The sequence below is a fragment of the Passer domesticus genome, chromosome 2, assembly GCF_036417665.1.
Source record: "Passer domesticus isolate bPasDom1 chromosome 2, bPasDom1.hap1, whole genome shotgun sequence".
In the NCBI taxonomy this organism is placed as follows: Eukaryota; Metazoa; Chordata; class Aves; order Passeriformes; family Passeridae; genus Passer; species Passer domesticus.
The window spans coordinates 113,480,391-113,503,964 of NC_087475.1; the positions used below are offsets into that span (position 1 = coordinate 113,480,391).

The following is a 23,574-nucleotide window of genomic DNA, read 5'->3' on the forward strand; positions in this document are numbered from 1 at the left end:
ATTTTAGTTTAAACATTTCTGAGCAGATCACCCCTAAAATAAGGGACTCTGACCTTGTTATAAACATATTTTTTGAATTACCATTCTGAGTTCAGTATCAATAGCTTTTCTGTTTAAATGTATAACTTAATGGAGATGAAAAATATTCTAGTAAGATGGTTAAAGAAACAAATGCAATATAGACCTTGCTACCTGTAAGCCACTAATTTTCCAATACAGGCCACAATATCCTGAGCAAAAGCCTTTATAGTTTTGACAAGGCCTGTCTAGCTTCCATAATGCAAACATGCACTGCTCAAACACAATCAACCATCGTCCTCCTTTCCAGCCTAAACAAATGAGGCTGGAAGGTAATTAAGAGCTACAGACAGATCTACTCCCTTGCCCTTCAGAGTCTGATTTCCTAGGTCTGCTCTGAAAAGAAACAAAAACCCAGACTGGTAGCCTTGGTGATACCTCACAGGGGAAAAAAATATCCAGACTTGAAAGAAAAATAGAGGCAGGGGGACATTCCTTGCCAGAAACATGTTACACGTGCACTGGCTGTTTTGAAAAACATACTGTGCACTCAGGAAGTCTGAGGTTCCTGACTTCAGGTTGAATGTATGGGTGGAGGCTTCCTGAATCTTAAGATTTGCTAGTTTCCTTCCCATTTTGTTTTTGTATCCTTCCAACAAAGAAAAACCATCATTCAAGCTCAGCTTGCTTTTGCTACTGGCCTTGTGACAGCTGGCTTGTCAGATGAGCTGGTCTCTTATTAGCTGACACAGAGACAGCTCAGCTGAAGTGTTCTCAGCTGAACAAGTCACCTCTGTCTCAAATGAGCTGCCCCTTTCTTGCATGCCACATGTTTTTGTTTCAGAAAAAAAACCCAGCACTGATGCCCACCCACTAATCTTATTCAGAGAAAAGGAATGGATGGAAGAAAGGGAGTGTGCACAGAACAGAGACAACATAAAATAAAATTATCCTGCTTTTTCCCATAGTAATGGAGTCAGGGAGAGGTATTTTCCAGACTTGCATTAAGGTTGGTCCACAGGATACTGTGCATCAGCACTGGTACTGCTAGGCCTGCAAAAGCCCTCTGGAATCTTGGAGAGATCTGCACAATATTTAATTTGGATTTACATCTGGTCTGGAGGCTATCATTGGTGATAGAATATCTCAAGTTGGAAGGAATGCTAAGAACCAGTGAGCCCAACTCCCTGCTCCTTGCAGAACTACCTAAAACAAAACCATGACTAGGAGTGTCACCCAGATGCTCCTTGAGCTCTCTCAGGCTTGGTACCATGACAACTCCCCCGGGGAGCCTGTCCCAGTGCCTGACCATCCTCCTCTACAGTAAGAGGAGTTAGAGGAGGAAAGGAAAATGCATTTCAGACCAGCTGCACTCAGTGGAATAACTGTCTATGGGCCCCACCATCCCTTAGTGCTGCTACACAGGGAGAATTTGGCCTGGCATCTGGGCTGTGCTAAACTGATTCCATTCAACGTACAAATAGCAAAAGAAAAAATGCAAGCCATATACCATATAAAAAGACAGAACTTAATCAAGTTTTAATATTAGCTGAAGCATTTCTCTCTGCTTTTGCCTGTCTTGAGCTCTAAATGCATTCTGTCAAGAGAAGAATACCTAACAGAAGTCCAGATGGCAGTTTTAGAGATTATTATTATTATTATTATTATTACCTCAAGAAGTTGAATAAGGTTTAAAGCTCAGAGAACATGTTTTTTTTAATCCCAAATTCCCACCTCTCTCCACTCCAATCAAATGGAAAAAAACCAAACCCAAACCCACATAACCCACAAACCTCACACAACAGTACTCCCCTTTCTCATCTATCCAGCAAACAGGTTTTCCTCTTTGCCTCTGTAAGCTCTCCACCCCATTATTGGAAGTAATTTGCTATTTTATACATGACATGTATATATATATACACATATATAACTATGTAAACAGCCATTACAGCTACTGACAAGTAAAAATAGCTATTATTATTATTACTACCTACAATTAACTAACTTATATCTGTTCTCTATATTCCCTCACTTTTCTGTCTTGTAAGATATTTAATGTTTCTCCTTTCCATCAGCTCTCATAATATTGTGTGGAAGGAAACCAGGCAGAAGTTACAGGACTGACAAGCAAGTCATAGAACCACAGAACAGGGGAGGTGGAAAAGGATCTCTGGAGAGGAAGAAAACCTCAATAGCCACCCAGCTTCTGTATACATAGTTTGCATGTATTGTGTGTATATAAAAAATTATCACAACAATGCCCATACTGCACCTTTAAACTCCTCTGCTTTTACATTTTTGTTATCTGTTTCAATGGAGATTCCAGACACACCAGGATCTGCAAGGGGACAGCAAAAAAAGACAATTTAGCAATAAACATTTGTGACTTCACATGTGCTTTGGCAGCTTCAAGCAATATTTTTGAGACCTCCTCACACTGTACAAGTTAGACATTGCCTATGAGAAAGAGTACAAACTAAGAGCTAGACCAGGGCTGGCCTTGAACAGTTGATCTTTTTTCTCCAGGTTCTGGCATCTGTAAAAAATAAGTAATATTTCTTTTTTTACAGTGGCATAATATTTGCAGGTAACAAGATCTATATAAACAGTAAACATTTTATACTATGGCAATGTCTGTTTATAACTGGGGAGGCATCTATGAATCCATAAGTGTATTGTCCATAACATTCTTATTATCAAGGCATGCATATTTCTGAAGAATACCACTTAGAGATTCTACAGGGTAAAAATATGTACAGTAATTGGCAATTATCCCAAATTCTTCTTGAAATGGGAAGGAAGACAATCAAGATTTATCTAGTTTTAACTCAAAGAAAGAAAAAAAATCCCCATACACTCTTGGACATCTCATTATTGCCTTCCACTAAGGGGGAACTGCAGGGGGTGGTTCTAAAACAGATGGCTGAGGATGGAATTACGTGAAACGAGGCAGGTATTATATCTGAGAACCATTTATTGGTAGTGAAAAGTGTTGCAGTTCGTTTGAGGGGGCTCCCGGGGGAGTCCCTGGAGGGACCCCTAGGCTGTGAGTTCGCTGGCAGCAGCAGGCAGGCAAGGAGACTCCACACGGCTTCTGAGGGTGCTGATTAGATGAGTTTATTGGGGTTCCATTCCCGGGAACAGCATGGTTTCTGAAGGAAAAGGAGGGGAACGGGGAGAGAGGGAGAGCTTAGGGAGAAAAGGGGCCAAGAGAGAGTCTGGTCTCCCTCGCATAGCTTAACAGGGAGATTCAAAGTGGGTGCGGAATAAGATTTGGGCCAATGGGATTACAGACACATGAGACTTCAGGGCAGGACCACAGGCTTGGAATGAACCGTACATTTTCAATGAGTGAGACAGAGCATACCATTTAACTAAATGTAACACCACAATTCACCCTTTTTTTTGTTAGAAAGAAAAGATAAAAAGAAATACGACAATTAACAATTTAAAAATGAAGCAGTAATTACACAGTTTCACAGCATAAAAATAAATACAATTGCAGTGAGGATTATGTTTTAAACAGTCCATCTGACTTGATGTTTGCTTTCGGTGGTAGGCAGCAAAGATAAAATGGGCATTTAATTGTAATAAACGGGTTATGTGGGTCCATATTGCAGATTTTTAAACTATTTTAAAGCATAGGCGAGTGAGAACCATTTATTGGTAGTGAAAAGCATGTTGCCCTACTAAGGAAGACTAGAAAAGACAGAAAATGAACACGGAGAAGGAAAAAGAATGGGGAGAGAAAGAGAGGGGGCTGACTGAGAGAAAAAATGGGTTTTACCACCAAAACCTCAGAGTGGGCCATTGACATCCCGCTGGCAGGTGGCGTGGGCACGTTCCCTGCCGTGGGGAGCCTTTGGCGCTCCCGGAGCAAAGGCACAGCTCCTGCATAAACAGGCAGCCAGACATGAGGTGAGAGGGCTCGGGCAGGAGGTGCAGAACCCTGGGCAGGGTCATGGTGGAGACGGTGGCGACAGGCTGGATCAGCAATGCAGAGTTGGAAGCAGGGACAAGGCAGGGACAAGGCAGGCAGGGAGATGAAGCAAAGAGAGCATCGGGCAGGAACACAGGCAGGATGGGCGACAGCTTGAGCACGGGAGGGAGATGAAGTGGGAGGAAGTGGTCAGCAAGTGCCCAGCCCGGACAGCAAGAGAGCGAGGGCAAGCAAGGGTCAGTGAAGGCAAAAATGGGGGCAAAATAACCAGCTAGTCAGGGCAAAATGAAAAAAGCTCCAAAGCTTTTCACACAGTTCCTTTTATACCCCCCTGGCTCCTCCCAAGGTCTGCAATGCTGAAGGGAGGTCATTGGCCCAGCCCAACATTCCACTGCAGCCCATTGCCCTTTCACCATCTGACTGGAGAACCTCTCTGGAGGTCAGTGTCCTTAGTGGTCTCCTGCTGACTGCCTATTTTATGTGAGATGTGAGATGGCTGCCAGGAAAAGTCTCCTGGGAGACGGGGCTTTCCATCTTCTTCTAGCTGCCTCCTGCACTTGTACAGCCCCTCCCCCCACACCTTTGGTAATTTCAAATAATATTAAGACAGAGCTCAAAATTAAATTGGTTCCTCACACTCATGTATTGGGAACACTGAAATTCCAGAAAGAACAAGTGAAATAACCACTAGATCCACATCAACCTCCACCCAGCTACCAGGAGTTGGGCACAGGTATTACAATTAACCCACATCAGGCTAGCAAGTGCTTAACAACAACTGAACACAGTTCTTTACACTGGTGTACTTTTTTTTTTTTTTTCCTAAAAGCATCTCAAGTTCTCTTGGCTTAGTACCAGTTTTGAAGACAGCACAGACACTTCTAATGCATTCTATTTCCTCCATCTGCATCAGCCAACTGAACAATTGCTATAGAAGATATGGACAAGAACTGAGAATTTGTTTCCATGAATGTTTAGAAACTTGGCTTGGTTAAAAACAATCTTATTTTGACTGATAGAAACTAGGAAAATAGCAAGATTAGATGTTCTTAACCACACAGACCTCCTTCGTCCATCCATAAATTATTAATTTCCCTTTCCCCTGCTTAATGGGGAAAGAGTTGCACACCCCCTAGCAGATGAATATCTAGTCTTGACCTGTGGACAGAAACAAATTAACAATCTCTTGATTCTTATGGCTTTCTTTTAAGAGTCGATTACTTTTGTTGAAGTTAGTGCCTCACTTCTGCCTTGAGTGAGTCCATTTGGGCTTTCAGTGCTCAAAGTTTTGATTGTTTGAAGGTATCATCATAGAATCTCAGAATGGTTTGTGTCGGAAGGGATCTTTAAAGGTCATCTAGTTCAAGCTCCCTACAAATGAGCAGGAACTTCTTCAACATGAGTAGGTTGCTCAGAGCCCTATAGAGCCTGACCTCAAATGTTTCCAGGGATGGGGCATCCACTCAATATTTGGGTAATGTGTGTCAGTGTTTCACCACTCTGTAAAAACTTTCTTCCTTATAGCTAGTCTGAATCAACTCTCTTTTGGCTTAAGCCATTACCCCTTGTTCTAACCAATAACAGGCCCTACTAAAAAGTTTGTCCACTTCTTTCTTATAAATCCCCTGTAAGTACAGAAAGGCTGCAAGAAGGTGTTCCCAGAGCCTTCTCTTTCATAGGGTGAACAGCCCAAATTTTCTCAGGCTGTTTTCACAGGAGGCATGCCATATCCCCATGATCATTTTAGTGGCCCTCTGGACTTGCTCCAACAGGTCTATGTGCTTTTTATGCTGGGAGCCCAGAGCTGGATGCAGCACTTCAGATGGGGTCTCACCAGAGTCAGGCAGAGGGACAGAATCCCCTCTTCCCTGCTGCCCACGGGGCTTTGGATGAGCCCAGCACACGGGGGGTTCCTGGGCTCCCAGTGCACACAGCTGGGGCCTGTCCAGCCTCTCACCCACCAGCACCCCCAAGTCCTTCTTGTAGGGCTGCTCTGTTCATCCCCCAGCCTAGACTAATACCAGGCGTTTGCCTCACCCAGGTGGAGCACCTTGAATTCAGTCTTTTTAAATCTCATGACATTCCCAGGGGCCATTTCTTGAGCTAGTCCAGGTCCTTCTGGATGACAATCAAATCTTCAAGTGCGGCAACAGCACCACTCATCTTGATCTTGGTGTCAACAGCAAATCTGCCGAGAGTGCACTCGATCCCTTTGTCTGTGTCAATAATGAAGATATTAAACAGCACTGATCCCATACACCATAGTGCCCTATCACAGTTTTCTTCTCAGTTAAAGATCATTCCTTATAGTTTAAGTCCAACACAACAGAAGGAATTCTTCATTCATTCTGTTCCTATGGCCTTTTCCCTCCTTAATTTTCTAGAGTTTTTTTTCAGCATCCTTTAGAAATACAAATTACAGTTCTACAGATGTCTATAACCACTGCCTCTGAGTCATGAAGCAACACTCAGAAATGGTATCTGAGGCCCTGGCACTGTAGCAAGAGTTCAGTTATTCATTCACTGTAAATTGTGGTGCATTGACCTTGGGTGGCTGCTGGACACCCACACGGCTGCTCTCTCACTCCTTCTCTTCAACATGACCAGGGAGAAAACAAGATTAAAACCTCGTGGGTCAAGAGAAAGACAGGAAAGAGAAAGTCAGGGAGTTTAGTTAGCAGTTACCATCACAGGCAAAACAGACCAAATTTAGGAAAAAATAATTAAATTTACTGCCAGCTTAAAACAGTAGTTGTGTGAATGTGCTCTTCTCTGCTGCTCCTTCCTCTGCATGCTCTCCCCTACTCCAGCATGGGCTGCTTTCTATAGGTCACAGTTACTGCCAGGAGCCTGCTCCAACATGGATTCTCTGTGGTTCTTTCTTGCTATCTCATGTTCCCTTCCAAATACATGTCCAACAATTCTTGTGTCTAAAGGAACACAGACTCACTTGACAGTGTAAAGTGAATTTTCAAGTGTGCATATTACCAAAAGATCCAAATTGTGTATAGCTATCCTCTCTGTAATGTTTCAATTTTATCCACTTTATGTTACCCCAAAAGTTATAATCAGAAGTTTATAATATGAAATATATAAGACATGAAGAATTCTAACAATGACATTTACGTACTCTGAGAATACTGAAATAGCAAAAAGATATTTGCATTACAAATAGAACTTAGAAATTTTTTCCATCCCTTCAAGAAAGAAAACTTTCCTACTGAACTGTATAGAAAGAAATTTTTAAAATCCTCTGTATAAGCCGCCTTACACCCTATTGAAACCAGAGAAGGAAACCATTTCTCCAGCTCCTCCCAAAGCAATCATTTCTCCTGCAAGTCCATACACAGCCCAGCTCCTTTATTTTTTGCTCAGGCTAGGTCTAGAATAGCCTGGAATTAGTTAGTATTTTTCTTTTTAACCTATTAGGTCCTATTTAGATTTATGGGGAAAAAATTAACATGTGACTTCTACCCAAACCATATTTCTAGAACAATACCCCTCTTGCCCCCTCTTCCTCCATATTCTAGATGCCAATAGTTAACAAATCACATTTATCTATTGAAATAGCATCTTCCTTCATGATAGGGAGGAGCATTTTATTCTGAGACTATTAGCAGTTAACAATTGATAACATTTCAAAAGCAAACCTTTCTAGGTGTCCAACATGTAGAAAAAAAATTTATAAATTATTGTCTCATCAGCCTTTTCTGTTTGGACACAAAACAGCTCTAGTACATGCAATTCACCACTGTATCACATTCTCTGTTTCATGGCCTGGAAATTTCTCTCCTCCTCATTAATACAGGTGTCATGCAGCTCATTGTCATGATGAAAATACTCACAGAATATGAAGCCACAAAAGGAAAACACATTTTATGACTTCTGTGGCAGGACCATGGTATTTACTTTCCACTGCGGAAGTCATTACAGAATTACTTTGCATGTTTTTTATTGGGAGCTTGCAAGTGCACAAAGTCTCCATATTTACCCTTACATCAAGGGATTCATAGAATACATGAAGATTCTATTGTACAATACAGTTAAGTGGAAAATATGAGAAAGAGGGGGAGAAAGGGAGAGAAAGGAATTCAACATACACACAGCCCTCCTCCTCACACACACAAACCACACAGATACATGACCCTTTTCAAGAAGATTAAGAGTTCAAACAGTAATGTAAGGTGGTGCAGAGACAGCTGACTATATTAAAACCATTATATATTCTGATGAGGCAGAAAGATAGGAGAAATCCTTAAAGCTAGAGCATCTCTTCCCTTAGACATCCTTCAAGAAATGTCTGTGCCAAATATTCAGAATCCAAGTCTTCAGCTTTGGATTTTAATTCACCATATAAAGAGCAATAGCAAAAAGATAACGTATTACTGTACCAGTAAACCTTTTATTCAGGCTACTTTTTAAAGACCATGAAAAAAGAAAAGAAAAAAAAGAGTTGCTTTTACATGTCAGTAGCTATGTTTGCTGAGTAAACTCCAAAAAAACACACTTTCCATTTGATAAATACTCACAGCTGTAAACTGAAACTACTAGCTAGATGAATCATTAAGGAAAAACATATTAGTCAAATCAAATCAAAAGAAACAGTGTGCCTGGAAGAAATTACATGAGAACAGAACCAAAACAAAGTTATAAGTACAAGAGAAAAAACAGTCTTGCATTTGTTTTGCCAAGTTCTAAACAACAGGTGGTCTAAAACAAAGTTTAACAAAGGGTTTCTGAGGATACTGTAAATTTAGGAAGTCCACTATCTCAAGAATAAAGCCAATTCTCTTACTGAAGTCCCTGAAAGAGAATAGGAAACCAGACATCTGTTTGGTGTTAGCATCCTTCAGACGTGACCTCTTCAGGGTAAAGCCTCAGCTACACGATTAGGTGCTGATGCAAACTTCTGAGCCATGGAACTACCCACCACACGGCACTCAAATGACACCCGGAGTTTTGTCATTGTCATGTCATTTAAGCACACCTGTTTTGGCTCCCTTTTTGCCATACTTCACATAATTCATAGAATCACGAGGTTGGAAGAGACCTTCAAGATCATCGAGAACAACCCATGCCCCAACACCTCAACTAAACCACGGCACTGAGTGCCACATCCAGTCTTTTTTTAAAAACTCATCTAGGGATGGTGACTCCACCATCTCCCCAGGCAGGCTGTTCCAGCACTTTATCACTCTTTCTGTGAAAAACTTTTTCCTAATATCCAACCTATATTTCCCTTGATGCAGCTTAAGACTGTGTCCTCTGGTTCTGTCAGTTGCTGCCTGGAGAGAGAGACCAACCCCACCTGGCTACAGCCACCTTTCATGTAGTTGTAGAGAGCAATAAGGTCACCTCTGAGTCTCCTTTTCTGCAGGCTAAACACCCCCAGCTCCCTCAGTCATTCCACACAGGGCTTGTGTTCCAAGCCCCTCACCAGCCTCGTTCCCTCCCCTGGATGTGCTCAAGTGTCTCAATGTCCTTCCCAAACTCAAGGGCCAGAACTGGACACAGCACTCAAGGTGTGGCCTCACCAGTGCCAAGTGCAGGGGAAGAATGACCTCCCTGCTCCTGCTGGCCACACTGCTCCTGACACAGGCCAGGATGCCCTTGGCCTTCTTGGCCACCAGGGCACACTGCTGGCTCATGTTCCTGTCAACCCCCAGGTCCCTTTCTGCCTGGGCACTGTCCAGCCACAGTGTCCCCAGCCTACAACACTGCAGGGGGTTATTGTGGCCAAAATGCAGAACTCAGCACTTGGATTTATTAAACGTCATCCTATTGGACTTTGCCCATCCATCCAACTGATCCAGGTCTCTCTGCAGAGCCCTCCTACCTTCCAACAGATTGACACATGATCCCAGCTTAGTGTCATCTGCAAATTTACCAGGTACTGAGGTCAGGCTAACTGGCCTTTAATTAACAGGATCCTCCTTCTCTTCCTTCTGAATGGGTGTCACACTGGCCAGCTTCCAGTCATCTGGAACCTCACAAGTGAGCCAGAACTGTTGGTAAATGATGGAGAGCAGCTTTGCAGGCTCATCTGCCAGCTCCCTCATCACTCTGGGATGGATTCTGTCTGGTCCCATAGATAATGAATATCCAAGTGTCTCAGCAGTTCTCTAGGAAAAGTAGCCTACAGACTACATAGTCCATAAAAGGGAAAGGGGAAGGAAAAGCTGCCTACCTTTGGACAGGATTAGTTATGAATTATCAAAAAACACCCAGACTAGTAACTCCCATTCTTTTTAGGAGTTCAGGATGTGGCAACTACAACCCAAAGGCTACCAACCCTGCTTAGAGTGGCATCAGCAGGCTGGACCATGTTAACTTTGACAGTTGTTGACAGGCACTCAGGGCTCAGGCGCACCACTCTTCCCCACCCACACACCTGTCAGGGTCTGTGTTAAGCAGCCTTCCCCTTTCCTAAGTTCTGCTTGGTGAATGCCAACCTCCAGCAGGCATGCTGGAGAGAGACTGGGAGTATTCACAGCTGGAGTATTCTGCTGGAGTCTCCTGAGCTACCCAAAGCCCTTAACCCATCTCTGAAACTGGTGGTTTAGGCATCAAAATATAACCTGAAATAACTGGAATAAACTCAGCTTCATTATGTGAAGCCAATCACATGTCAGTATGGTCAACCATGTCCTTCCCTGCTTTTGGTGTAGGGATCTGTGGGAGCATGGCAGCAGAAAAACCTGGGGCTGTGGCCTCCACCCCAAAGGTGCTGGGGTGGGCCCTGTTGTGGGTGCTTTTCCAGATGCTTCACACAATAGTGTCATTTTATCTCAATTTGCCTTAGGTGGTTTAACCCACAGTTTGGGGTTTGCAGTCAGGAAGCCCATCCAGGGTGGGCTTTGCTGGTGCAGTGTTGTTATACACCTTTGCTATAATAGGCAAAAGTCTTTCATAAAGATGTTTAAGCCATAAACCGTAGCATTTCAGTCTCCAACAAGGTCCCTTCAATCCAAACCATTCTGTGACCCTGTGATTAAGTTAAAAACATAAACACAGCATCAAGACCTCAAATTTTGAACAACAGCTAGAGGAAGTTATCCCACATCACTGGGGGGAAAATAGGCAAAAGAAACTCAATTTCAGTCACTCAGTTACCTTAATCCTCAGCTTTGTGGGAACTGTTAAGTGAAATCTGGAAAGCCAGCACATTCGTCATGGTGTTTTTAGTCTTAGTTTTCAAGTTAAGAAAAAGAAAAGGAAAAAAACTCCTTTAAAGTAAAAGTAACAAAAGACTTTTGTTAAGACTTTTGAAGTTTTCAGAGCCAATTATCTAAAGTTATCAGTGGGAGTCCTAAGAATTTAAGGTCATGTTAATAGTTAATTTAATTTCAGAGCCCCAAGGACAGCTGGCTCTAGAAACACAAAACTTGAAGTGCTTGTAGAGAAGAAAGTGGAAGGGAAAAAAAGTCAAGTGGCACAGGGCAAGAAAGCAACAGATTATTTAGGTCAGCCTTTCTGAAAAACTGAACACAGAAGTACAATTCTAGATAAACTCAACAGTCTCCTAAGTTTTTCTTTCAGTAGTCGCCAACACTGAAAGAGTACTGCATGAGAAGGGGAAATACAGAGGAAAAAATGATAATTTAATGTTTTATAATCAATGATCAAAATGTAAAAATTAATTCCCTTCAATGTTTATATTGCTTCCTTCTTTTCTACTCACACAGAAGAGAGGAAGGGCTTGAATGCACAGAATGTGCAACTTGCAAAGGTTCAATGTAGCATGGAGTTTATTCCAACAGAGAGACATCACAGAAAGCATATGCCGTTAGCCAAATAAATATTTATAGCTCACACTTTTACAAGTCTCCAAACACCAGTACTCCTCTTGTCTCCATGGCAATTCGGAGGGAGCTTCTGCAAATGGGGGATGGGGGTTTAAACTAGTCAGGCTCTCAAAAAAAGGCTATTTTCCAGCCACCTCCTGGTCCTGCTCAGCAATGGTTTCCACAGCAACTCATTGGCAGCTCAAAGACAGCTTGCAAATGCAGTGAGAGCCTATAGCTGCTTCAGCTGTTGCTTATTTAAAGATGCATCAAGATGCTGAGAACATGTGTCTAGTGCCACCATTTTTCAAAAGACAATGTGAATAGGCCATTGGTGTAGAAGCCCCTTACCACTGCTGTCCCACCCCCCTCATGTCATACAATGAAAAGCTGAAGCTGAAAAAACAGATCTCCCTTTGCATTTCTAGGGGTAACAATCCAGCAGAAACACTTCCCTGTGCAAACACCTTGTGAAACTGCACAATGTTACTAAATTTGCAAAATAAAGCTTGGTACCCAGTGCAAACCAGCGTGTTCCTCTGAAGTCAATAGCACCAAGATTGATTTACATCAACTGTAAAATCAGCTCTGAAACTCAAGAGAGTTGGAAAACCAGAAGAAACAAACAATACCCCACCACTCCCCAGATGAGCACAACCATTCTGGCCCCCAATTTGTGATAAAGATCTCTGAAGTCTCCTACAAACTTTAAGTGACTTTTGCTGGAATTGCCAAACAATTTGGACAGAATAAACACTTTCATGAAGTCACCTAATTTATAAACCTATAAATACACCCACTATTTACCCTAAAATCCTGAAAACAGATTTTGTTTACTTTCAAACTGTATCAACCAGTATTATTTACAATTCCAGTATACTCCTTATGAAACTGGAGTCCTTGCTCATTCAGAACCAGTGAAGTCAGACAAGTTCCCTTACTGGAGGAGCATGTTTCCAGATGTTTAGGAGGAACACCTTGACAGTATAATTTAAAATTGTTCTAAGTAAATACATTAGTAAAGTGAGGAGGTGTCTCATGCTGTAGTTAGTCCTATTAATTTAAGCTGGAACCAAATATCTTGTGCATCATAGAATCATATAATGATTTGGGTTGGAAAAAACCTTAAAGATCATCCAGTTTCAACCTGTCTGCCATCCTCAGTTCCTCTCAAATGGATCTTCTCAACACTTTTTTGATTAACCTCAATATTTCTACAAAACACACTGCAGAGGATGAGTACATACAACACTGTATTAAGTTCTGGCTTCTAAAGGTATAGGAGTAGCTAACTAACCAGAATTGTGCACAGCAAACATCTCAAATAGCAGGCAGGATAGCTAATTTGGCCAACTACAGACAAATGCCTCATTTGAAGCAAAGTATAATGACCAAGTCAGCATTGCCACTTTATATCCCATTATGTTTCACCAATGAAGGAGATAAAACATCTGAAATAGTTTAAATTTTTTAAACCCCCTTCTCTCTGAAGCAAATATTGACCTAGAATATACTTCTATGTGCAATGTGTGTAACTCCTTGAGGTGATTTTTTAAAATGGCGTTACATATGCTTTTTCTCATTCAAATTTTGATGACTTTGGGACACAACACTATGACTTCATTCTATTTAGCATGCCCATTAAAAAAAACAAACAAACAGGTCCTTCCAACATGGGTAGGCTGCTCTGTAAATATTCAGCAAGGGTCTTGTGCGATGAATTTAGGATTTCTGAGATGTTTCCAGTAACTGGGGGTGGGAGTGGTAGTTTCATTTGTATAAATGTCACTTGAACCATGAATTTTAGGACTGCATCCTATCAGGCAGCACTGAACTTAGTTTTTAAGCTTTTGTCCTCCAGACAAAAGACCAGGTGCTTTGCCAGTATAAGCAGGGAACATGATTACCAGCTCTCACAGCTAAAAGAATATGGTGAACCCTTCCTAAAATCCAAATGAATGGCCAAATCACTCATCCCATTTTCATTCACAAGTTCTTTTACATTGCCAAGGTTGCTCAATAGTCCCTTCCTGGCAGAAGCAAATAAAGCCATGTTTGATGACCAATACCTTTAATTGACTTTGTAGTTTACAGTATGAATGCATATTTTTAACTTTAATTCTACAGGCCTTTAATACATAATTTAGTTTTTTAATGCCAAATTTCATAGAAACATCTTCTGGCATATTTGAACAAGACAAGCTATTCTAATTCCATTAAGGCTAACACATACCAAGAGAAGCTACAGCAAACAGATGTTTTTCACACTCAAAGGAGAAGGTTGATTAGAAGAAATCCTCCGGAAGGTAGAGCTAGGAACAATAGGTCACAGTATAAGAGATGCCAAGTTTTCCTTAAAGGGGACAAAGAAAATTAAAAAACCCAAGTACAAAACACTACAGTCTTCATCACAGTAAAAGCTACACAAGCAAAGCAACATACAGGTATTCAGACTAGAAAACCTTAGAACAACACTGGAAAGTTACACAGGAAACAGGAATAAACAAACTCTATGCCTCATCTATTTTAAAATCAAGCATAAATTTTAACTCGGTGATCATCACAGCTTTCCACAGGAAAGATGTTTTAGGAGCCACATCCTCTGAAGTATTTCCTCGATGAAACACTTTGCAGCTTTGCATCAGAAGAAGGGAAAGCTCAGTATATGAGCCAATAGTCACAATTCAGTGGTTTGCTCCTTCATGTAATGGGATTTGATGATCTTGTCTGCAGGTACTTAGACTAAGCTGTTTCACTGTCTCAAAAATTGTCCTAGAGTGATTTATTGTGATAGTGTATTCCACCATCTTCATCTCTGTGCCCAAGAACGGGTATTGTATTTTTAAGACCCTGTAGCCCAAGACCTGGTGTGTGGGGGACCAGGGGGATGAAGAGTTTTGCTTTTGCATGAGTATTTTTAAAAGCTGCCTGTCCAGCATTTTCATGGCTCTGCGCAGTATGGGTTTTGCTGGGCTGGTTTGGTTTTTGGCCCAGGCAAAAGCCTTTTCATTTCCTTGGCTCAGAGACGCTGCAGTAGCAGTCTTTGGGCTGCCTTGAGGTGAACTGAGCAGCTCCTTGTCAGAGACCAGGGACATTGTGTCAGCAGGAGTAGAGCTGCCCTACTCCAATGCAAGCCATACTCCATGAACCAAGCCAAGCTGGGAAGAAAACACACTGAGAGGCTCCAGCCCAGCTGCTTTACCTGCCGTGATCTGCTGTACTTTGTCCTGGGGAGAAGGCTGATGCCAGATGAGCCACTGGGCCTCCATCTGCTGCTGGAACTGCTCTGTTAAAGCTTCTGCCTTCCCAAGATGGAAGCTGACACCCTCTTGCATTGCAGGTTGAGAGCAGGTAATCTCTGGCATTTTGGGTCTTTGTTCCAGTGTGTGGGGAGTGAAATCTAACAGTTTGATATCTAGCAGTTATTTACTTTTTTTTCCTGCCTTGTGGGCATTCTGTTTGTTAGTAAACTGTTGTGCAGTTTTGTTATTTTCATCTATTAGTATTCTTTTCCTATAGCTGGAAAGGAACTGTTGGAACATTTTAGAGGAGGCAACTCATTCCAGAGTTTTCTCCTTTAAATCATCTCAAACTGAGACAAAAATAAAACAAAGATGTCAGCAATCCTGCAATTCTGTAAAAACACAATAAAATATTTTTAAAGCCATGTTGTTTTTTTTTTAGAGTAAACCACACGTAATTAAGGATTCTGCCCCCTCCGTCACTACTAGCTCCAGCACAACTTCCATGCTTAAAAGTCTGGTGGTTAAAGTGGCTGTCTGCAATACCTTAATAACATATATAATATCATCAATTTAGTTGTTTAATACCAAATTTTACAGAAACATCTTCTGGCGCATTTGAACAAGATTGAAGCCACTCTACTTCCATTAAGGCTAACACATGCCTAGAGAAGCTAGAACAAACAGAAAATGTTTTTCATACTCAAAGGAGAAGGTTGATTAGAAGAAATCAACATTCCATTTCTAGAATACCTGTTGGAGTCAATATATCAACATATTTTATTAAGCCATGCCTGCCATATAAACATATATGCTGCTTTAAGCTAATGCTGTCATATACTTTGCCTACTTCTGCCTGTATTCCCTTTATAACCAACTGCTTGTGGAATATTGATGCTTTAGAAACTTGGGTGACACAATTATTGTTAAAGTTTCCTTTAGAAGTCACAGTATCATTAAGGTTGGAAAAGACCTCCAGGACCATCAAGTCCATCCTGTGACCAATCCCTATCTTGTCTCTCAGACCAGAGCACTGAGTGCCATGTCCAGTCATCCACTGGACACCTCCAGGGGTGGGGACTCCACCACCTCCCTGGGCACCCCATTCCAATGCTTGAGATCACTTCTCAAGAAGAGTTTCTTCCCAATGTCCAACCTGAATGTTCCCTGACACAACTTGAGGCCATTTCCTGTTGTCCTGTCACTTGTTCCCTGGGAGAAGAGCATGGCCCCACCAGGCTACACCTTCCTTTCAGGGAGCTGTAGAGAGTGAGAAGGTGCCCCCTGAGCCTCCTTTTCTCCAGGCTGAAAATTCCCAGCTCCCTCAGCTGCTCCTCATCAGACTTGTGCTCCAGACCCTTCCCAAGCTCTGTTGCCCTTCTCTGGACATGCTCCAGCACTTCCATGTCTTTCTTGCAGTGAAGGCCCAGAAATGGACACAGGTTTTGAGGGGTGGCCTCACCAGTGCCCAGGACAGGAGGATAATCATTGCCCTGGTCCTGATTACATTAAGACAAAATAATACCACTTTGACTGAAGAACAGTCCAAGGACTATACTGGGAAACATTCAGGCAGATGCACATCAGCATAAACACTGTGATCACAAAATAAGGTCTTCAGAGTTCAGCTCTAAATTCACAGAAGAGTTTTGTATTCATAACAGGATCTAGGTACATTTACAGATTTATTCCCACTGTTGTTGCAGGGCTGAACTTATTGCAATGAGTCTGGATGGTACAGGGCATCAGCAGTTCTATGAGTGGCCAAGAAATCAAAAAAGGGAACAAGATGGCTTGTTGAATAATACATTGCTACCAGCATTTCTCTTCCCAAAGAGAAACTCATTGCCAATTCAGTCAAAGTTCAACAGTTTTGCAGGAAGAACCTTTGAAAAATAAGCCCGTAAGTTTTTATTGTTTATGTTTATGAGCATGAGGTGTTGTTTTAGAGCAGAAATGGAATAGGTTCTTTACAGGACAAAAGTAATTACTCTTATACAGGAAAGATTATCCACTTGAGAGTTTACAGATACGTAATGCAACTCTGTATGCAACTCTTCACAGCCAAGTCTATACATATCTTCTACTTAAACAGTCTAATTTTACAACAAAGCCTCTTGTCCCATTTAGCCATAAAACTTCCTTGGAGATTATGTGTCCACCCAGCACATGTATCCCATCCCACAGCAGAGGCAGCTTAAGAATGAATTGTCTACCCTTCAGTTAACACAACTGGCAAACAGCTTAGGTGGCCCAACAGTCTAAAGTGCAAAGAATCAAAATTTACTATTAAGACCATTTTATGGAAAGAATAAGGGTACTAGAGCACAAAAGTAACCCAGAGCATGCACCTAAACACACCAATACATTCTATAGATATAGTTTTAGAGATGTTTTTTGTCTTGGTTTGAAAGACAGGTGCCCGCCAAGCAAGGTAGGAACCTCCCCTGGAATGGAAAATATGGCACCCTTCCATCCAAATTATTATAACTTCGAAATTACAGGGCTTTCAGGTAAAGATATGGGAAAAGGAATAACAGTTCTTCACTGGAAAGTGTATATATATATATATATATATATATATATATATATATATAACAACATGTTGTAGATTAATAATGAGGTGGTTGGCTCTCGAAATTAAGGGGTGAGCATTATATGTATGTAAAAATAAGTTTTATAAATGTATAGTTATGTTACTTCAATGTGTTGTCCCCCTCAGCATGTGTTATCATGGGATGGTCTTGGCAATCCGGGCATTTGGGAAGGCTTGTTACACCTGATCTCCTATCAGAATGTAAGAAAGTGACCTCCACCACTGAACAGCAAGGAGTTGACTGACAAGGCTCTAGGAAGGGCTAGAGATATAAAAGACAAAGCACTCATCTTGAAGATGAGCCAGCCACGTGGTAGCCAGCCATGGGCAGACTTCCAGCGCTGTTTTTCCTTATTTAGTCCTCTTGTTGCATTTTTTGTTTAGGTTGAAATAAACCTTTAAAAATTTTTGAAGTGAGCAGTCGTCTCTCAGAAATGTAAACAAACGACAACAAAGAGAGAAAAGCCCTGGAGACCCAGTAACAGCGCACTCTCCCCTGCGGTGCAGTTCCGCTCGCGGCCAGCAGGGGCGCTGGTGGCTCCCGGCCGGGCAGGGCCGGGGCGGTGATTCCTCCACGCCGGCAGGGGGCGCTGTGGCGCGCACTCGGTTGCCTCAGTGCGCGGCAATGGCGGGTGGGCTGGCGGGAGAGAGAGAAAAGGGGATTCCTTTAAAAACTCATGCTGCCCCTCCAGATGGCAATATGGTCTATAGCAGGGACTTCGGAGCAGGAGGCTGGAACAGCACAGGCGAGCACAACTGGGGTGACAAAGCAAGGTGTAGCAAAAACTCTGGAGCAGCAGCATGTCTGGGTGGGCACGGCTGTTAGGTTAAACTGTAACAAAAAGCTGCAGAAGACAGCAGAGCTGCACAGCAACAGCTGGGAGATGCTTCCTCAGCAATGGGCCAGGGTCCCAGGTTTTCTCCTGAGGCACCCGGGCTGATGGTGAGGAGGGTCCTTTCCGGCGAGGTCGGGTGTTGAAAAGGCACCAGTACAATGGCCCCTCTTACCATCAGAGGCTCACGCACAGTGAGAGAAGCAGTGAAGGACAGAACTCTGTGGAGGCAGCGAATTCTCCCTGCAGCAGTACCAGCCTGACCATTCTTCTCTGTCCTGAGAGCGAGCAAGGAGCTGAGCCCAGCTCCAGTGACCAGCCCCCCTCCCCCAGCCAAAATCACACGGAATCTCTGCACTTCCCAAGAGAAAGCCCCCCAGCTAAGAGGGTGGGCCACCCTTCCCCCTCCTCCTCCTCCTCCTCCTCCTCTCAACCACATCTTTTGTCTCATAAGTATCATCATTATCATCTCTTAGGCAACAAATGGAAGAAAATTCCCTGAGAGAAAGAAAAAAAAAGGAAAAATCCTAACTTCCAACATTTTTTATGCATTTTTGCTAGCTACTAGAAGGCTTCAGTTATGTGACAGGGCCTCCAGAGGCAAATATTGTCTATACATCGTAGTGGCAAACTGCTGTCTGCCTCACATAATAAGCATTAAAATGCTGTTTTTCTGCATGTTATAGATGAGTAGTGCAATGGTTGGCTCTCACAATTAAGGGATTAATATTATATGTATGTTAAGAAGTTTTATTAATATACAGTTATGTTATTGTGATATGTTCTCCCCATAGTCATCTTTCTCCTCCCATTTTATTGTTGTCATGGGATGTCCTTGGTAGTCAGGGCATTTAGGGGGAGGGCAGGCTTGTTGCAGGGGGGGGCACGGATGGCAACACCTGACCTTCAATCACATTGCAAGAAAGGAATCTCCTCCAATGGGCAATGAAGAAGAGTTGACTGACGGACTTTGGGAGGGGTTAGGGTTATCTGATGCAACACCAGGAGTATAAAAGGTGGAGCAGCCATTTTGTGGGTTAGCACCTGGCGGTTTAGTCCCACGCTCCCAGTGCTGCTATTTCTCCTTATTCAGTCATTTGTTGTATTTGTTAAGGTTTAGTAAACCTCTGAAATTTTAAAGTGAGAAGTTGTTTCTCACACTGCATATGTTTTTCTCATATTTTTACAAGTATGCCAAACACAAACGCTTGTCCAACTCTAACAAACATACACAAGTCCACAAAACACCCGCAAGACTGTCTCCCAATTCATACTGGGCATTTTCTGCAGGCTGAAATACAATAATTTTGGTTTGTTTATTATATTAATTTGAGCTAATGTAATTTTTCAGGAATTTTCCATCATTACCTCCAAGTAGTATATTAGAAGTTTGTGAACAACAAATATAGCCTGTTTTGTTAAAATTATTTAGTATCAAAAAAACTTATAATACATAATTTTTCCATCCAGACAATAATATGTTTTGAATCTGATCTGATCTTTGAATCTGAACCAGTGGCTTGGATGGGGTCAAAAGCATTTTCAATCCTTAAGATTGAATCCACCTTAGAGCTATGAAATACATCTACTGAAACTTCATACTTGCAGGGTCTGTTCTTTCCAGCTCAAATCTCACCATTTTGTACCTCTTTAAACAATCAGAATCAAATTGTAGCTATTTGAATTCAAGTTTTATTTTCCCATCTCTTACTTTAAAAACTGCTAAGTTTTGAACTTCTAAAAAGGAATAGCTCAAAAGGTTCAGTACCAGATTTTTTTTTCATGTTTTCCCCTGCAAATAATCTTTGGGAGAAACTGGATGCCTGCTTTAATTTTTACTAACCAGAAAGGTTTACTAGTGGTTCAACAACTATGACTGTTATGACTTGCTCTTTTCAGAAATTGCCATTTCCCCCTTCTTCTTTCTCCAAAAGCTCCTCCACCTCCCACTGTGTTATAAAACAACAAGTGAACAGGACCAGATGTTCAGCTGCCAAGCTTACTATCTTCCTGATTTAAGAAATTTTATGTAAGTACTTGAGTTCTTGATGATATATTGTGAGCATAAAGGTCACAAAATGAGTTGGAGTCCTCCAGGAAAAAAAGTGACTTTGGAAATACAGGTGAGCTCAAGCAATGGCAATAATCCAGATGCTTCTCCAGCCTCATCTGCTGTCTCATTCTTTGAAATACATATTCCATTCTCTAAAAAAAAACCCATTTAGATGAAGGAAACAAATAATTTGTCTTGATTACAAGACACCATAATATTTGCTTTAAGTTCCTGAAGTTGAATTACAGAACAATCACAGTGCTTTGAGGAAGATGTGACAGGCTTTTCTGCAGAAATATTTGCTGAAACTGATGGCTCTTTCAAAAGTACTGGGGATGGGAGAAGACATGCTAGAAAGTAAAACTGTAACAAAGTTAGCTTAACAAAAGTGGGACAGGAGAGGGGGTGAGCTAACCGGAATAGAATGAATGACTTGAAACAATATAAACAGCTTCTACATAACATTTCCCTCAGTTTCCATTAAAGTGCTCTCCCCGTGGTACTGAACTAGAACTAAACTAGCCCCTGAACTAGACAGTAAGAACTTGTAAACCATCTCTTTTCCCACATATATGCAAAACTGCCACAAAGTTAATATGGTGGAGAAAAAAAACCCAGCAAAACAAGAAAAAACAGCAGTAAGACAGCTCATTGTACACATCCACAAGGACACTATTTTATGCAAATTTTGTTTTGCTTGATACCGTTATATAACTTCAAGGGAGTTTAGTCATTCCATATGGCCCTGGCAAACAGTCTGCAAGGACAAATACATATGTCTGCCTTGTGCTTCAATTGCTTTAATAGACAAGATATTTATTTTCTAAGTAACCTTCCTTTACATAAGCATTTGTACTGGAGTCACCTCTAGCATTTCTAAGGGAAAGTATGACACTAAGCCTTACTTTAAGAAAAGTGTTCCTAAAAGGGTTCACCATGTGCAAGGAGCAAGTGTCCTCAGAAGTGGTCCAACACGAGGATTACATTTTGAGAGTTGATGGATTCTAAGTAGATCATACCAGATGGAAACGTTTACGTCCCAGCTGCAGAACTACATTGCTAGTTGTTCCTGGCTCTCTAAAAGCACCACCAACCCAAATCTATTCCACCTTGAACAAAGGAAGCTTGCTTACTGCTAGTGCAGAAGGTTCACGTGCATGTCGCTGTCTATCTTCAGTGAAGAAGCACTACTGCTATTTACTCACGTGAATTTATGAGGAAACTGAATTTTCCTAATATCAGATGTACAAGAAGATTGTCCCATACTTCACAAGAGGACTTCTCCCGAGTGACCACCAGCACTTGAGAAGAAATTAAAGCACCTGGGGTACCCTTGGAGGAGGGGAGTAAGTGTCTGCTGTAATGTTTTTAGTTCACTTCTTTAAAAACAGGTCTGTACACACCCCAAATAACATTTGAGGTTAGTCAGTGAACACAGACAAGTTTGGTAGCTCTAGGTCATGAAAGATGAAACCAGGTGTTCTGTTAAATCAATCAACTGAAAAGATGATGCCAAAAATTCAACTACTTCTGTATTCTCACCAAATCATTTGCGCTGGCATCAGCCAGTTTCTGAGGCAGAGTCTGGCAGCTACCAAAACAGGCTGCAGGAATTACAGGTGTAATACAGGAAGTAATCACATAAATGTCTTTGTATAATTCAGTTAAATAACCCATGGGAAGATCTCATCCAGGCTCAATTAGATCTGCAAATCACAGTGGTAGTTTAACTGTCATTATTAATGCCAGACGCCCTATGATATTCACATGAGATGCCAGAAATATGTATCCTACAACATGAACAAAGACTTGTTGCAACTTTAAAGCTGAGAAAACAAGATCTCAGAGGCCAAGCAATAACAAAAGCAAGTCCTCCTCTTGCAAATGTCCACCTTAAAAAAGAAACAAGGAATTGCAACTGCCTTGATGTAACATTTCCAGGCATGTTTCTTGTCTCCTCTATACAGTGAGGGAAGACAGCCACCCTCATTTGCTCTTTTGCACATCCAAGAGTAGTCTGTGGGGCCAGCAACCTAGAAGAATGATACCATGGGGCCAACCAAGGAAGATGTCTCTGCCTCCTCTCTGCTGGAGAGAGACAGGAGAGAGACTGAGCAGCAACACTTGTGGCTGAGCCCTGTCAGGAATACAGAGCCCGTTCTAAGCAGCATGCCCAGGTTTAAGGAAAACAGCATGACTTGCTGAAATGCAGCAAAAGCCATGATTTCTGAGAGACGTGCCAGTAACTCACAGCCAGTTTCTTCTGAGGCGAGAGGATCTAAGCAAGAGGGCGAAATTGTAAAGGTTATTAAATAAGCTACAGAGAAGCACGTAACCCTTTTAGAGACAGAAGTAGTCTTGCCTATCATGTCAATTTGTGTCAGTTTTAGAAGCATATGGGTATCTTGTGCAGTCTCACCACAGTCATAAATGGAAAACGCTTCTTTGGTCTAGAATCTCTGTATCTGAGTGAAAGATTTCTGAGAAATAAGGAGTGGGGTTTTCTTGAGCCAAAACAAACAAAAAAAATATCACCTTACTTACTGCTCAAACTACCCCAGTGAGCTTCATCAAATATTTAGTAAGACTACTATTTATTGCCTCTGCATTGTCGTCACATACACATATTGTACTGCATTTGCTTCCAGCATCACCACCTGAAGTCTAATTTCAATGTGCACTAATATTAAGAAAAATCACACCTAGATGCTTCTCAGAAAGGCCATTTGGTCAGTATATACTATCTCCTCCCATGAAGCCATGATGATTAATAACAATTTCTGTACATATTCTGTCTTGCCAACAGAGCTCATAAGTCTTATGTTGTGGCACCTTTTACAACTTTGAGGTGTCAATTCCAGAAGCTTGTGCTGAGAGAGAACATGATTAAAGACTCCCAGCTCCCTTACTTTCCCTAAATTAAAGGTGGAAGGTAAGATCAGCTCACAGAAAATACAGTCTCTGAAGGTCATGAATACTTCTTAGCAAGTTCTCAATTAAAAGCAATTCAAATATCATCTGCCTTGGCTATGCTGATGCCCTGTGACCAACTTACACAGCTTTTGATTTCTGCAGCTCAGCTACCAAGAAAGTTCTTTATATCTCCTC

At 41.8% G+C, this 23,574-nt stretch overlaps 1 protein-coding gene across 3 annotated transcripts in view; it reads right to left on the minus strand.

Annotated features, from left to right (window-relative positions):
• The window catches only part of JAM2 (junctional adhesion molecule 2), a 41,858-nt gene that overhangs the window by 15,943 nt on the left and 2,341 nt on the right, over window positions 1–23,574 (minus strand). For all 3 annotated transcript variants that reach the window (XM_064410858.1, XM_064410859.1, XM_064410857.1), the window contains exon 2: window positions 2,291–2,356. In XM_064410858.1, coding sequence (XP_064266928.1) covers window positions 2,291–2,356 — 66 coding nt within the window. The remainder of the gene's footprint in view (window positions 1–2,290; window positions 2,357–23,574) is intronic.